Source organism: Parus major, chromosome 1 (assembly GCF_001522545.3).
Source record: "Parus major isolate Abel chromosome 1, Parus_major1.1, whole genome shotgun sequence".
In the NCBI taxonomy this organism is placed as follows: domain Eukaryota; kingdom Metazoa; phylum Chordata; class Aves; order Passeriformes; family Paridae; genus Parus; species Parus major.
The window spans coordinates 75607625-75624341 of NC_031768.1; the positions used below are offsets into that span (position 1 = coordinate 75607625).

The window sequence follows — 16717 nt, forward strand, 5'->3', positions numbered from 1 at the left end:
CTATTTTCCAGTCAACTGGGACTTTTCTGGATAACCAGGACTGTTGGTAAATAATTAAGAATGGCTTGGTTGGGTCTTTTACTAGCTCCCTCATTACTTTGGGGTGCATCCCATCCAGGTCCATAGACTTGTGGGTATCTAATTGGCATAGCAGATCATTAACCATTCACTCCTGGGTTATGGGGGTATCACTCAAGGGATCTCCCATCCCTAACTTCCATCTCTGGGAGTTGGATTGTCTGAGTGCAACTGGTTTTGGTATTCAAGACTGAGGCAAAGAAGGCACTAAGTATCTCAGACCTTTTGTCATCCTACATGTGACATTCTGACACATTCTGAACCTGGAAAAGGATGGAGATTCTCCTCAGCCCTCTTGCTGCCAGTGTATTCAGTGAAATATTTTGTGTTTTCTTTAACCACAGTGGCCACAACCATGAATGATCTCCTGGCATCCTGCAGATGGTCTGTATGCCCCATGTGGCAATTGCTAATCCCCTGTGGATGTCTCAGGTACCCCAGGAATCAGTGTGGCAGTAGCTACTTGGGTTGAGGCAACTGAACTGAGCCCCAAGGAAACCGACAACGCCTGTAAAGAAGATGTGATTCTCTGTCAGTGACAGAATATCAGAATAGCAAGGTAGAGTAACTGTTCTAAACCAAATACACCAAAAGGTGTCAGTTTGCACCTCAGCCTTCATAGCTCTAAATATTCTCACAATGTCTGGATGTTTTAAAAGAAACTGCCTCCATGAACACTTTCCTTTCCCAGTTGCTACAGAAAATGCATGCATATGCTGAAAAACAACAAATTCATGGTTCTTAAATTAATTAGAGTATTTTTACTTTGGTATTTTTATTCCATGTAATACCTAGAAGTAATGCCTTTCTTACCATCGTTTCTCAGTGTCAGAGGCGTAGGAGGACTCAGAACTCTGGCGTTTGTCACTGTGTTTTTTACCAGGCATATGTAGCTGCCAACATCGGATGTTTGCACCTTGGATATGTAGAGATTGCCTGTCTCCTGAGAGATGAAGCGCCTGCTGTCTTCTGCCACAAAAGATGGGAATTCATTAAATACCCAGCTATAGATGATCTCTAAAAGAGGACAGAAAGAAAATAAGATAAAGTAATTACAGAAACAATACTGTGTCATGTTATTAGATACACTAAATTAATGTTTATTAGATTTTTTTTCAAGAATTTATGGGGGGAAAAAGTCAAAGATTTTAAAAACTTTTTATCTGTTTGAATTGTTTTTATTTGTTTAGAATTGAAGAGAAAATTTTTCCTCCCCTTGGGATTTTGAAAATAACATAAATGTTGAATCCACAAGTTCCTTGTGAAGGCAGATTTAGTTCAGGTAAAATAATTAAATCATTCATTAGACTCAGAAAACAGCAATGAGATATTAGATAATTCCCTTTTCTAGACTTTTAGGTCAAACCAATAATAATATCCAAATAATTACTTTCTCTATTTGTTCAGATTCGCAGGGAAATATATCAAGATGATTCCTACAGAGCTACAGATGACTTCTGCAAGTGTATGTATATGAACAGGTTTCATTCCAAATGTCTGTTTTTAAAATCACTAAATTGTAGTAACTATTCAACCTACCTTGTAGGTAATATTACTGCCTTGTAGTTCTATCTTTTATATCTGCTTCATTGAAGAATTTCTTAACCCTTCCTTTATGCAGTTTAAATCCCCATGATCAATGAATAATTCCTTAAACCAAAGCTACCAACTAATCAGTGACTTTTAAAAATAGCAGCCAAATCCAGTCCCTTGGTTCTTATTTTTATCCCATGAATCATCTATTCTATTTACCTGAACATTATATACTTTTCCCTTTATACTCGTAATAATTAGTTGAGAAAAAAAGTTATTTCCTATTATTCTGTATGAGATTATATCATGATTTAATTTAGATTCATCTATGTCTCAACATTAGAAGTATCAGTAAAGTTAATGAGATTCTGATTTAGCAGGATGTTCCTTGCAGGGAATTATTCATGTGGAATTTCACCATCTCCGACTTTAAAGCCTTAACCCTATCTATTCTTCTTTACATGTTGTTCTCCTTTTGAACTTACCTTCCATTGTTTCATTCTTTCTTCACACTTTAAAAAAACTATTGATCACTACTTAAACTGGCACATTTGCTGTAAGGTTATTTGTTCTGCAATCTCCCCCCTGTATAGCCTTCAAAAACCTGGCTTCAAAATGAGAAAAGCCAAAGCTAGTCCAGGAATGTAAAGTCCCTACTACTGTTCCAGGATGCAAACTGCTCCACTGGCATAACAAATTCTAAGCTTTTATACTGAAATTTCTTGTGTGACTACTTAGCTTAAGCAGCACAGAAAGACAGTAATTTCAAGTATTTCAGTCTGGCTCTCTCATACTTTCATCCTGATGACAGTCAAAATGTTTTTTTGATAGAAGTTCAAGGATGTAAGGGCCAAAGGGGTGAAAGACCTCAAAATTTAATTTTTTCTATGTGTTTTTCTTCTAATGATCGGAGAGGAATTAGTACAGCTGTTCTTGTTATAAGAAGTGTGAAATATATTACATCCTAGCCAGGTGTACACTTTGACTATAACAGTATAGAAGGCATTAGAAATTCCAATGGATTTTTCCTTTCTATCCTTATGGTGTACTGTCCCCTGACACTGTGGTGAGAAAGGAAGAGAGAAGCACAAAGACTGCTTTTTCATCCAGTATAAGCAAACAGTGCATATAGTCTTTTAAAGATGCAGTACCTTCTGAATCAATTTTTGGTAAGTTTACTGTAGTTTTGAAATCAGATGAAAATTCTCTCATAAAAATCTGATGGTGTCAATATAAAAACTCTATGTTAAAGGACTGAACATAGTTAACACAAGTGGAAGACTGCCTCAAAATCTCAAAATGGGGAATTAAACTGCACACATGGACCTTTTGCTAAAATACTTTTTAGATTTGTTAATAATTTTGGTGGCTACACAGGAGTCTAAGGAATTCAAGTCTCCCAGAGAGTTCTCTGAGTGTTCAGATTTTCCTTCCTCTTCTATTTCAGGCAAAATACCAATTATACCCCAAATATGTCTCTGAAAATTTTGTTTCCAGTTTGCCATAATGCTTTATCTGGCAAAAAAATGATTCATGGCAGTATAAAATTCTACACAGTGGTGATGAATACACAAGTTCAAGGAAGATACATAGGCTTTCACTGAAGACCTGTTACCAACTCAAATGGAAAGCAATCAGTGGCACTAATTGCTCTGGTTTAAAAGTAGTTCAAACCAAATGCAAAACAGTCATCAGTGTGGGTTCATTGGCAGTTCACACAGAAGGGAACTTTCTCCATTCGTAGCCTAAGCCACTTACAATTAATTATTCATTTATTAATTAGAATTAATACTAAGGAACAGATTTCAGGCAATAAATTTTTGTACCTCTAAGGAAATAAAATACTTAGTCTTTGCTGGTGCTGAATCCAGGGGGATACTGTCATTTTGTCACTTTCTTAATTATTTTTGCTGTTAAAAATGGCATGATGGATGAATGTGTACTGGTATAGGGTACTAAGAAAAAAAGTAGCAGAACTCCTGCCAAATCTGAAACTCAAAGCATTTATGCTATAAAACTGTAGTTAATGTTTTGGGGTTATGGTTTTTCTTTTTGTACACACCTACAGCATCTATATTCCAGCCAGGAGCCCAAACTCTGAAGTCCAGAAAAAAGTGTCAGTAGTTCACTTCTTGATTCTTGTCAGCCCATTGACATTGAAAGAATTACTCATATTTTTCATTTCTAAAAAGCAAAACCTCAAGAATACACTTTAAAGTATCTGAAGAATGCTCATATCTGGAATTAATCTAAAGTTCTTGATCTCCTTTGCAGATGAAAAGCCCCTTAGACACTTCATGATATTTTTTCTCCTGTTAGACCTAGTTGTTGATTTCTGCAGATACTTAAATAGAATTTTGAGGGTCATGTCCACACACTATGCATAGGCTTCAGTGGAAATATCTCAGGAAAATGTTGCAGACCAGTCAGAAGCAACCACAGCTGGCTTGGGATCTGGGGACCCTGCAGTTTCTAGCTGACAGAAATAGATGGATGATCTTGCAAAAGTGATTTTACAAAAGGGTGTTCACAGAATGACTGTAATTAAGGGAAAATGGGTGTACCATGACATTGATCCATTGTGCAAATATCTCACACTTCTAAATCTGAAGCCCTAGAAGAGGATGAAACATGCATCGCTGTTCACATTCTTGGACTCTGACTGTTTCTACTTTGTATGCCAGCAAAATTACAAGTTAGAGTTTGTAAAAACCACAGTTGCTTGCAAAGGCTGGCCAAGTACAAAACCTGTGAGTTCATTTCATTTTGCTGGTTTTTTTTTTTCCTAATGGCAATATTAAGCATAAGCCAATACTCAAATGATTGCAAAAATATTTAGAAAAACCCTAACTAATAAAAAGACAGACATGGAGAATCAACATTTAAAACTAGCTGTCTCTCTGTAGACAAGTCTGTAATCTATAGTACATGCACAGTAAAATATTCTGAAACAACAGTGAATGTAGTTACATGCCACAAGTCCCACAGGATTTCAGCCCAAGAGCACATGTAAGAAAGAAAGGTATTTAAATATTATCTGAAGTCCTAGTCTTACAAAATGGTAAACTGCTGAGTGAACTTTCAGGATTTCAAAAGAAGCCCAAGACCAAACAGAAGACAAGAATTTTATTTGTTCACAGTTCACTGCAGTTTTTGCTAAACTTCAAGCCTGAATTTTCCTATAATGATTTATGGTAAAAGATTTTTGAACCAGTGTCATTTGGCAAAGCACAAATACAACTGTCATTGCTTTATTTTTTAATAGGATATTGAACTCCAGAGATACTTCTCAAGCCTGACAGATAAATAACAATAGCCTTCAAGAAATTTTTAAGCTAAAAGTCAGTTCTACCAAAACCAAAATAAACCAAACCAGAACTTTAAAATCAGAAAGTAATTACTTTATGTATGGACCTTATGAAGTCATCTGCTTTTGAGAAAACTTTGTAAATCGTTTTTCCATGCTGTACAAAATTTGCTTTCAATAGGGAAAGAATAAATTTAAGACACAAGACAAAACTAAACACAGCAGTAAACAGAAGTTTGAAAGTTTTTTTAAGAATGTGTGCTGAGTTTATTTTTTATTTTTATGCCCATCTATTTTATTTTCAATGTGACATCAATGAAAAAATGGCAGAGGATGCATATCCGTTCCTGTAAATTACAGTTGACTGCCAACACAAAAAGAAGTTTTCCACAGATACTTTGCATCAACACAGACAAAAACAAAGAATAAAAAAGATAAAGAAATTACGTATTATAAAACAATTATAAATTGACATTTGTGTCATGGGCTGAAAAACTCTTCTGCTGCTAAATTCTCTTGTATATAAAGTCTTGGTGTAAAAGATATAAGTCATTTTGGTAACTGCAAAACTGATAGTTCATTTTATGAATGACCAACCTTGTTTACAGAAGGATGTCCCTATGGAAATATTTATGATTTTTTTCCTAAGATTATTTGGAAGCCTTCCTAGTGTCCAATTTGTTTCTGTATTTTTTTAAGCACTTTTTACTAGGCTATATAGGTGAAAATCTAGGTCATTTGATGATGAAGTAGTAAGAAGAGGTCATCTATTTCCTGATGGAATGAATTTATAGTTTGAAATCTTGCTTACTATAATTTCTGAAATTATTTTTGTAGTTCTGTTTTCTCTGTTAAACAACACTAATTCCTAAACTGTCACAATGTGATCTACTTCCCTTAATGGATGAAGCTGGAATACTGACATATCAGCATTTTTCTTAGTGCTTTCGGATATTCTGATGCAGAAAATGTCAGTACTATGGTAATGGAAAAGTGTTTTGTCATTGTGGGTCAGTATAAAATAATGCCTGAAGTATAGTAAAGAGAGCTGTGCTGAAGCATTCAGATAACACCAAATATCCACTTCTGTGTTTGTTACTGCCTGAATGTCTCCCAGATTTGCTTCAGGGTTTTTCTCTTAAGAAATTGCTCCATTCATCCTTTTAGCATGAGGTTTCTGGACAGCCTTTTCACCACTCCTGCTGGCTAAGTGATATTTTGGGTGCAAGTGAAGACTTAACAAGAAGGTTGTCATATGAACTTCATTAAGGTCACTGAAAACCTGTGTCCATAGCATAGTTAAATTTTGCCTATTCAAGGGCAAAGCATGCAAAACACCCATCCCATAATTGCACTTCTATGGAGTTATGATGTTTTTACAAGAAATAACTCCAGTTTTAGTCTTCTTTTTGTAATGCAGTGGGAGATTCTGTTGGAAAAATTTGTTTCTCTTCCTCCATTTAGGATTTGCTTTGATTACTTTAATTCCACAAGATGGCAGTACTTGATGAATAAATGGTACTGATGACAGCCAGAATCTGAGCTAATCTGGAGGTTTTTGTAAATCTGAAGAAGTTTTTATTGCTATTATTTAATTGATAAGTAAAACAGCAAAAAAGACACTCAACATTACAGGCCGAATTTACTATACATAGCTATAAACCACAAAATTTGCAAGATTAGTTTGTTTTAGCACTTAGGACTATTCTGTTTAAATGAAATAAACTGTAAGGAAGAATATAGGCCTACATCTCCCCTTCTGAAAATATAAAGCCTAATTTTATATTAAGGCCAGCTTTGAACATTTTCCTCACAATTGCTGTTTGGATATTGTGTATACTATCTACAGAATAAGGGTGCAATATGCAGTCCCCTCTAATGATGGGGAACACTTCACATTAAGAGGGAAAGAGGCTTCTTTTTGGCTAAAATGAATGATAACAATGAGTTGTTCCTCCAGCTTCCCACAGCAACCAGATAAATAATTGTGGTGCATTTATTTGTGCTGCTATGGTTTATTATCAGTGCTCACTAATCAGCCAATAAAATATTTAATGAACATAATTTATTTGTTGCATTGTAACACACCCTCATAGATCAAACAGATATTGACAATTTATCTGTTAGAAATGAAATTGCTTATTTCCTTCTGTGGGGGCTCTGTATCACTTATCTGAAACACAGCTCTACCAGTCACAGCTTTGTCTTTTTTCAGATTCAATTACAGTGATAGATCTCCAAATATTTTTTTTCTTATACCCACTCACACAGCTAATAACTAAAAATATTCTAGAAAAGGTAAATGTACTGTCAGGATTCATCTTGTTCTGGAGAATGTAAATATTATATTGTTGTTACCAGCATAGGCAGTGAATGTAGTCTAATTTGTACTTTAATATGTATGAAATGTAGCCAGTCATTGAAGCATATAAAGACTGAGGAAATGTATTTCTCATGCATAAAGTCTTTAAAGAGACCATGTAGCATGCAACAAAAAATACAGCTTTGAAAAGATATTGGATTATCATGTGTATTTGATTGTCATTGGTATGATTTTCATAATAAAAAAGAAACCTCTTCCAGAATGTGTTAAAATACTGTTATCAAAACCACACCCTTCAGGCCTTTCCTTTGTCCTCAGGGAAGACCAAATATTTTCAAGCCCCCACTCTTAAAGAATGTCCAGTGATTTATATTCCTTAATTTAGATCAACACAATAACCTATTTATTTGCCTGGATAATTAGTTTTCCTTAATATTTGCCTATCGTTTTTTAAAATACTGTTTATTGCCTATACCAAATAGCATCTTGGAAGTACTGAAAACACATTACTGGAAAGTAATATAAAACTTTTACAGCTACAATGGAATACCATTACCCCTGTGCATATCAAACTTCTGTTTGCAAGGCTGGATCAGCCAAGTCTCTTCAACTTTACTTCAGAAGTCCTGATTTTTAATCCTTTGTTTAATTTTATTATTTTCATCTCTACTGCTTTTCTACATCTTATAATGTAAGACCCAAAGCTGGACATCAACACTACTGAGCAGTGGAACAACAGTCATTTGTACTCCACAGGTAGCAGTTCTCTTCAAATGTCCTAGAATTCTACTACTAAATTACCCATCCTACTGTGCATTCTGTTATTTTTTGTAATTGCTTTTTTCTAAGGAAAAATGCTGTTTAATCACTTATTCCTTTTTACTCTATTTGTATATTTGATATTTGATAAGTATAGTAATCTGAATTTTGCTGACTTTAGTGTTATTTCTTGCAATCCATTTCTCCACTGCACTTTCTGATGTTCATTCTGTGCTCGCACTAATTGTGACCTCTTGCAGGGGCCATTCTTAAATGCTAAATATGTCTTTCTTTACTCTAGGTCACTCACACATTCAAAAAAATAAAATTTAATTTGATATATATTCTAAGTAACCTTTTCATGTAAAGAAATGTTTAGACATACTTTAAGGCCATTTTACCAATATATATTGTTCTTTTATGTAAACAAAGAAAATGTTTAAATGACAAAAATTTATGGAAAAAAAAAGCTGATGGGAGAAACAAATAAATTTGTGATAATATTTGAAAGAATTTTTTAAGGAAGACAAACACTGGAAACAGAAAATTCTGACAAGATAGAAAAAACAGGTAGAAAGTTTAAAAATTATTTTTAAAGCAATTAAGAGATTTTAAACAACAACTCTGTTATTGATATTAATCTATTTTTAAGGTAGGAATGGAAATCAATACTTATGTAGAAAATTCCTGAATGTGCCATATAAATTGATGTTCTATGATTTATAATACACCAGGTAATATAAATGCCATTGTATACTGTTACTTGCTATGAAAAATAAAAAAAAAAAAATCAAGTGATAAAGAACAATAAAGTTAAATAATGAAAATAATTGATATTAGAGAATCACTATTGAAACAATTGAAACATCCACAGCCAGCAGGAGCAGGGCAGTGACCGTCCCCCTGGACTCGGCACTGCTGAGGCCACACCTCAAATGCTGTGCTCAGTTCTGGGCCCCTCAGTGCAAGAAAGACATTGAGGGGCTGGAGCGTGTCCAGAGAAGGGCAGCGGAGCTGGGGAAGGGTCTTGAACAAAAATCTTTTGAGGAACCTGAGGGTGTTTAGCCTGGGGAAAGAGAGGCTCAGGGAGATCTCAGTCTCTAAAACTACCTGAAAGGAGATTATAGCCAGGTGGGGGTCAGACTTTTCCCTCAAGCAATAACTGAAAGGATAACAAAAAAAGGCCTCAGGTTGTGCCAGGGAAAGTTTGAACTGAATATTAGAAAATCTTCACCAAAAAGGTTCTTGAACATTGGAACAAGATTTCCAGGGAAGTGGTGAAATCGCAAACCCTGCAGCTGTTTAGAAGTCATAAAGCCATGGCACTTAGGGTTGCTGGATTCTATGATCGTAAGGGTCTTTTCAAATCTAAATTACTCTATGATTAGTAATTTCCAAAGACAAGAATTAGAGTTAAATTTGGTTTATCATTAGAAAGGTCAATCAAGAAGATGCACATCATTACAAATATGTCTGTTTCAATCTTACATGAAGTAGTGAGAATATGAGACTTGATTAATATCCGGTTTGAAAAGTGAGGTATAACTAACAATATTAGAAGAAAGTATTTAGTCAAACTAACTAATTTTTATAATTTTTGTATTTCCCAAGAGAACAAAGTTTCTGTAATGTGTCTAGAATTCAAATCCATGTTTTATAAAAGAACATGTTGACTAAAATATTTAGAATAACCTCAAAATTAACTTACTGTGCATTGCAGGGAACATAAGCTGACAGCAAAGCATAAGCAAGAGGACCAGATGTGGAATTCTTTGTTCTCTATTGTTGACTATTTTAAGAATTAAAAGAAACCTATGCAGTTGTAGTCACTGATCTACAGGAAATATAAGGGCAAATATACAGAACAAATCACTTTTATACTCTGATTTGGATAGCTTATTATTATATTATTATAATGATGGAAATGTGTTGAATCTACAATGCAAGTTGTTTGTTTCTTGATAATTTAAATGAACAAGAGCTCTGTGGTAATGCTTAACTAACTATTACATTCATATGAAAATTGTGGCACTGGAAAATAATGAGTATGTTGTTTAATGCTAGGAAAAAAATCACTATGTAGACTATATGTGAAAATTATTTTCTATGGCAACACATTCAACAGAATTTAATTTTTTTTCCTTTTTTTTTTTTCATTCACACTTTATGTGTCTCTTGTTCTCTGAGCATGCTCTGACACTTGATTTTCTCTACAATATAATGGCACTGGTGATAGTTACTTCAGAATGCTCTGCTTCTTCTCTAAGTTTGATACACTGGTGAGTACAATGAAAAATCCTCCTTCCGAGGTTTGTCACTTGTAGGGAACCTAGAGCCCCAAGGGGATGATTGCTTTACATGGAAATTTCATTTAATGGCTACTACAATGATGCCAAGAGATAATGCATTTTGTAGGCACCACTAGGACATTTTTCAGAAGAAAAAAACAAGAAGTAATTTTTGGATGATGATCATGTAAATTTATAGAATATTGTTCTGTCTTAACTCTTTTTCAGTGGAGAGATACCAAATGTGTAACTTTCCTTATTCAGCAGAAGAAACTCTGTCAAGCAGATTCTGTAATTTGGCTACAAATACTCACTAGTACTTCAATTATAATAGTATCAGTCTCTCAAGGAGTTTTTATATATGTTTTAGTTAAGTTTCTTGTACTTACAAGAAAGAAAGCAATTTAAATTTGTCCCTTTACACCTCAGTCACCTTGATTCCTAATGCCAGGAAAGATTCATAGCAGAAGAAACATTTCTTTAACAAGATTTAAATTCAGGCTTCTGGGTATAGAAATGAAAATAAAAGGCAACTAGAGCTCTAGTTTATACTTCAAAACACTTTTTTAGCAGAATTCACCAGTCTTCACATAGAGTTGTTGTCATAGGAATTGTACTGTGAAAACCTGCGTACTTGGAGTCTGTACTGTTACTCTTGTATGACTGTACACACTGAACTTAAGACACAGCCCACTGCCCCTGTGCTTTATATTCTCTTGATATTAAGTGTTTTAGTATAAATATAAAGGCTTTTGCTGGGTCTATCTGAGGGTCAGTGTTTGGTGAATTCCACCCTGGGCATAAGACAATATGATTGATGTATGTTTTGCTTCTTTGGTCCTGGAGTACTTATTACCCTAAGGTCTCAAATGAATGGCAGTACCATTATCATCACTTGCATTTGAGAATACTGAAGATGATGGAAGGAAGTGACTTTCCAGCAGTCCTGAATCAAGCCACAGTCAAGTGGATATCTCCACTAATACATAAGTATTTTAATTTCTAATATTTGCTCCTCTCCCCACCAGCTCATTTTACATCTACAAGAAATGCCAAAGCACACACACAAAAAACATGATAACCAATGAATCCTTAGGACCTTTTTGGATGAACACTGGAGACAGGTACCTAATCTCTCATATTCCCTCCAAATATGATTTTCAAATATGTAAAAAAAAAAACCAAAAATAAATTATCAGTATAAATCTCATAATTTCCCAGATGTTAAAGGTCTAGTGCTTGTCTCCCTCTCGGTATATTTGCTAGGTTGAAATGTACCAAGGGACAGACCAGCCATGACATTTTTCTGAACATAATGGAACTGGTGAACATATGCCTCAGAGAACAGCATAAAACCAATTTTATAGTCCACAAAATAAAAATTTTACATACTAAGAATGATGGTGACAGATGACTTTTTCCACCTTAATTAAAAAATAAAGTGCAGATGAAGGGGAAGAAATATGTCACATTAGCAAATTGCTCCAGAACGCTGATATTGCTGTTCAACCGTGTTGTACAAATAAATCACCACAAATAACGTCAGCAACAATAAATCATTTAAAGTGTAACAGTGTTGAGAATGTAACTCCTACCTGTTTCTACATACAGATATTACACTGCTGCATCCCTGTGCACACTGTTCTGCACTGCTGGAAACCCAGTGCAATGCTTCCACCCATATTCTACTTGTCACATAATTGTTATTGAGACATAATATGTAGCCTTCTGCTGTCTTATTTTTAGCCTGGACTAGTATCCCAGGATTCCGTATCTCCTCTTCAAACTCTTAGCAATAGCAGTCAAAGTGAAATATTATATATACATATGATGTGTCCCATTACACATACATATCACAAGGAAGAAGAAAGTATTTGTACAACTCCTCTGTTCTTTTTGTTTATTCTAAAGGAAATAGCATTAATTAAATAATGCAAACAGCAGGCAGTACTTCACTCTCTTCTGCTGACTATGTGCATAGTTTTCAGAAGTCTTATTTTGTTTTTTGAAATCCATTTTCATTTAGGAATAGGAAATAATTGTGATATGATGCCTGAAGATTTTTCGCTTTTTTATATATTTGTAGCTTTGTAGATTTATAATATATAGCTCTGTAGTTTGTAGCACTTCATTACACTTTAGAACGGAAGTTACCCTTTCTCACACATTATGTCAACACTTTCAAAATTCTGTTTGGTTTTATTTTCAAGGAAAACAACTTCTAGTTAGAACATCCTGAACATCCCAGCACTTTGGAGACATAAGATACAGAGCTAAGAACCCAAATGGAGCAGGTCCCAGGGTGGGTTACCTGGACAACCCTTCTCCCATTGGATGTACTTGCTAGATATACTAGTTAGTTAAACTTACAAAAAATGTGAAAATCCAGTCCTGTGTGTACACATAGGTATATTTTGTGCACCTAAAATCTTTCATTAAAAGATTACCCTTTATGTTATCAATTTTAAAACTGTTTGGAAAGTTTTCCTTCCAATTCCAGACAACAAAAGATCTTGTAAAGTCACAAGATCTGAATTATAAATCAGTGCAACTATAGTTTTTCTTTGATGTTTTCTTTCTAGATCATCCACTGTTATCTTCTGTAAAATAGGCAGTGCTTCTTCCTTCTTGCATTTGGTAGAGATGAAAATAGACTCTTCAGGGTTGAAACTAGCTTGCTAAATTCCTGAAGGACTTTATGCTTCTGCTGGAAAAGGCAAGCTGACAAATCCTTTATCAATATTACCTAAATCCTTCTTTCTATTCTCCCTTCCAACTCCTGAATTTTCACCCCTGCAGTCTCCTATAGGACATTTTCTCACTTATTGAAAGAGGAAAATAGCATGCAAATTAATGCTTCAATAAACCAATAATTGAAGTGAAATTTTCTGGTTGCAGATTTTCCACTCTGGGGCAGCAGCATCAAAACAACAGGAAGTGTATCCACTGGCTAAGGAAGTCATCACAATGATTTTAACAGTATTGAAACAGAGCATAAGAACATGGGAGATAGAAGTGGGTAATCAAATAATCGGAATTAAGTGTGGTATTTATTAAATTGTTAAAAAGATGGCATTTTGGTCATAAAAAGTCACTTTTTCACTATTATTACTATGGAAAACATATTTTGTGTCAGAAAATACAGAATGTACATGTGCTGCTGCACAGTGATTCAGATCTGCTATTATCGGACTGCCATCTGAACTCTTAGGATATTATGCTTATACTTATGCAGTCATTTTCTCCTTGAAAAATCCAAGCATTTTCCTTTAACATATTTAATATTAAATTATAGCTACCTTGATAACAGTCATAATTGTATTGGCTAGGAAAAAACCCTACAATACATCCATAAATCTATATCTATCTATCTATCTATCTATCTATCTATCTATCTATCTATCTATCTATCTATCTATCTCCATATATATAGGAGATATATAGGTGTATATATTTCTAAATAATTTCTAGCTTCCCCTTTGAAAAGAAAAAGAAAAATGCAAACTAGATATCCCAACCACAATTGTTTTAATATCACTTAATTTATTTGGAACAATTTTCCTGAACTGATTAAATCAGACTATAAAAATCTATGTCTCATTAAGCTTTGTATCACCTCAAATGGTTGTAAGTTCACTTTCATACTTAGGAAATAAGGAATAACTGACTTTATTATATAGGGAAACTTATTAATGGAATCTGACTGAACTCAGATGAGTTCTGTCCAAAGCCTGCTGCTTTTGAATCAAAACTGGTGTCCTAACATTTACAGTAGTCATATGTACAGGAATCACCATTGAATTCAGCTAATCATGCCTAATGTGGGAAGAATTTAATTTTCTGAAAACTCCACTGTTTTGATCCTTTTTATTTTACATACTTTAAGATTTCATCACAATTGTTATGGAGATAAAAAACTAGAATCCAGAGCCTAAGGAGCAGATAATTTCTCGTTTCTTTCTCCTTCTTCTGTTTCCTCTTGTTTCAGCTGTCTGATCAGCATTGTATTTCTGGCTTCTTCTCCTTAGTTACACAGATTAGCATATGCATTCTCACTCTATTTGTGATATGGAGAGATAATTAGGATTAATTAGGAATTTTCTACTTTAAACAAAATGAGCTTTCTGACATTTAACTAACTGACATGTTTGTGAAATGGTATTTTTCCAGGCATCAGCTCAGTAAAACATCGGATCTAAACAGCAAATGGATTTTAATGGGAAAGTTACTGTGGGCAGATTGGTTCTGGGTGAGCCTTGCACCTCTGAGATGGTAACTGCTGTAGAATACATCAGTCTTAAATCTGTGAACCTTGGGCTGCTGCTGTTTTACAAACTGTGCAACCATTGCCACAGAAAGCTTTTGTGCAATGCTTTAATTGATCTTTTCAACACTAGCTGTGGAAAAGTGGATGTGATACCATGAGGATCCATCTCGGTTAAACCTGGCAGGACAATGCTGTCTGGTTTAACCCCTAGACTAAGAGGTTCCTGATAGTTATGGGTAATTTGTTGGGACATATCACTAACAGGCTAGTAACTTGTCTTGAGGGAAGAGGAGCTTTCCCACTACAGAAACCTTTCATCATTGTCCTATTTGTCAAGCTGTAGACAAATATTCACATGCAGTTGGTGCCTGAGAGGAAATACTGCATGAGCCTGAGGGCCAACTCACTCCACATATTTTTAAAATTAATTAATCTCTCATGCTTCCTCCCTCTTTTCTTGGTATCTCCTTTCACTTTGTTTCTCCTGAGCTGCCAGCTGGAGTAATATTTGTAGACACTACTGTGACTGTGAAACTACAGCACACATCCCCTAAGCAGAGCCCTGTCAGGGCTGCCCCCATCACCATTGTTGTGTGCTGCCTTAATTGGCAAGGTCAACCACCTTCTTCTCACTACATTTTCATGGTCCCTGAGGGGAAAAACAGTTCTAGTGAGTGATCCAGTGAGTGTAGGGACATATAGCTTGCAGTTTCTAGTGTAAGTTATTGTGTTATTTGAAAGAACTAATAACATTTTTGGGAAGGTGGGAAACATTTTTCAACAGTGGTAATATCTGGAAAAATTTGTGGTTGGTTTGTTTTTTCCATTTTTTTTTTTTTTTTCCTTTTAATACTTACAAGTTCCTTGGAAGAATTTACTACAGTTGGACCAGTAATGCATTTTTGTTAATTCATTACTTTCAAATTATAAAAAAAAAAACCAAAAAACAAACCAAACAAACAAAAAAGTTGAAAACCCAGAAAAACCCACCAAAACACCAAAACTATGCAAGAAACCCAACGAAGCCAAATTAAAAAATGAGAGAAAATCTATACTTATTTATCTGTACACCTCTTTTACAGACATTGTCTGGAATTTGGGGCACATGCAATCATTAAAATGCAATTAAAATCTAATAAGAACACATTGCCAACAGACTGGGAGTAACTGCACTCTGGCAAATACAGCGTGTTAAAATGCTACCCTACAGAAAATTCTGTAATTCCCAAACTCTTTAATTCCATATCCTTAGATGAATGCCTTCAACAAGATTGAGGAAGGAAACCTTCAAATGTGCTTCAGGGAAGTCAGCAGCAAAATTACTGGTCATGTATTGAGTAATGAAAAGACCATAGAAGAAAAAAAGTTAATTGCATTTTTTCATTCCATAATGAAAACTACAGGCATAGTCATCAATCAGTTGCACAAATAAAGAACACAGATTCCTATGCTGAGCAATGTCAGGGGCCATGGATATTCTCTTTAATGATAACACCCATGCAAATTAGCATTATTAGGCATGAAAGTTTCAAAAGCAGTCTAGTAAAAGTGACAAAGTAGACGATGCAATAGTGAAACATTTTTATGATTCTTCCAAGCACAAATGTGATGCATGAAGAGATAAGATGACCCTATGAAATTAACACAAAATTAGGACTGGAATATAAAGTTTAAGGGAGTCTGAACTGGTCTTCCAATGCTTTTTATTCTCCTATTATTGAAAAGTAAAATCTAAGGTTTATGCAAGTTACCCATAGAAGACGAATCATCACAAAGCTATAATAAAGTCAAATAGGGATATGCAGGAACCCTTCAACTCATGATATCTAAGTCATTTATTTGTTTGATACATGTAGGTTTCAAACAGAGGTTTTAAAACATTCTGTGTAGATAATTTATAAGTTATAGACATGCAAAGTAGAGATAAGAAAGTTGTCATTTATATTTTATATGTGACATAAAAAGTGTTTATTAAATAAACCTTTCCATCCTGTGCAGTATGCAAATATTTTCTACCACTGTAACTTAAGTGGCCTGTTTCTGATACTCAGTATCCTGCTCCAACTAGGATTTAAAATGAGTGCAGAACAAACTATGGCATACAATTATGAGAAAAACAAAACAGAGCTGAGTATTCTATAGTGTCCATATTGGTTTTCTTA

The 16717-nt window shown here is 34.6% G+C and overlaps 1 protein-coding gene across 3 annotated transcripts in view; it reads right to left on the reverse strand.

The window, feature by feature from the left end:
• Positions 1–16717, reverse strand: part of CNTN5 (contactin 5) — a 602350-nt gene that overhangs the window by 159013 nt on the left and 426620 nt on the right. For all 3 annotated transcript variants that reach the window (XM_015638959.3, XM_015638922.3, XM_015638933.3), the window contains exon 8: positions 892–1095. In XM_015638959.3, coding sequence (XP_015494445.1) covers positions 892–1095 — 204 coding nt within the window. The remainder of the gene's footprint in view (positions 1–891; positions 1096–16717) is intronic.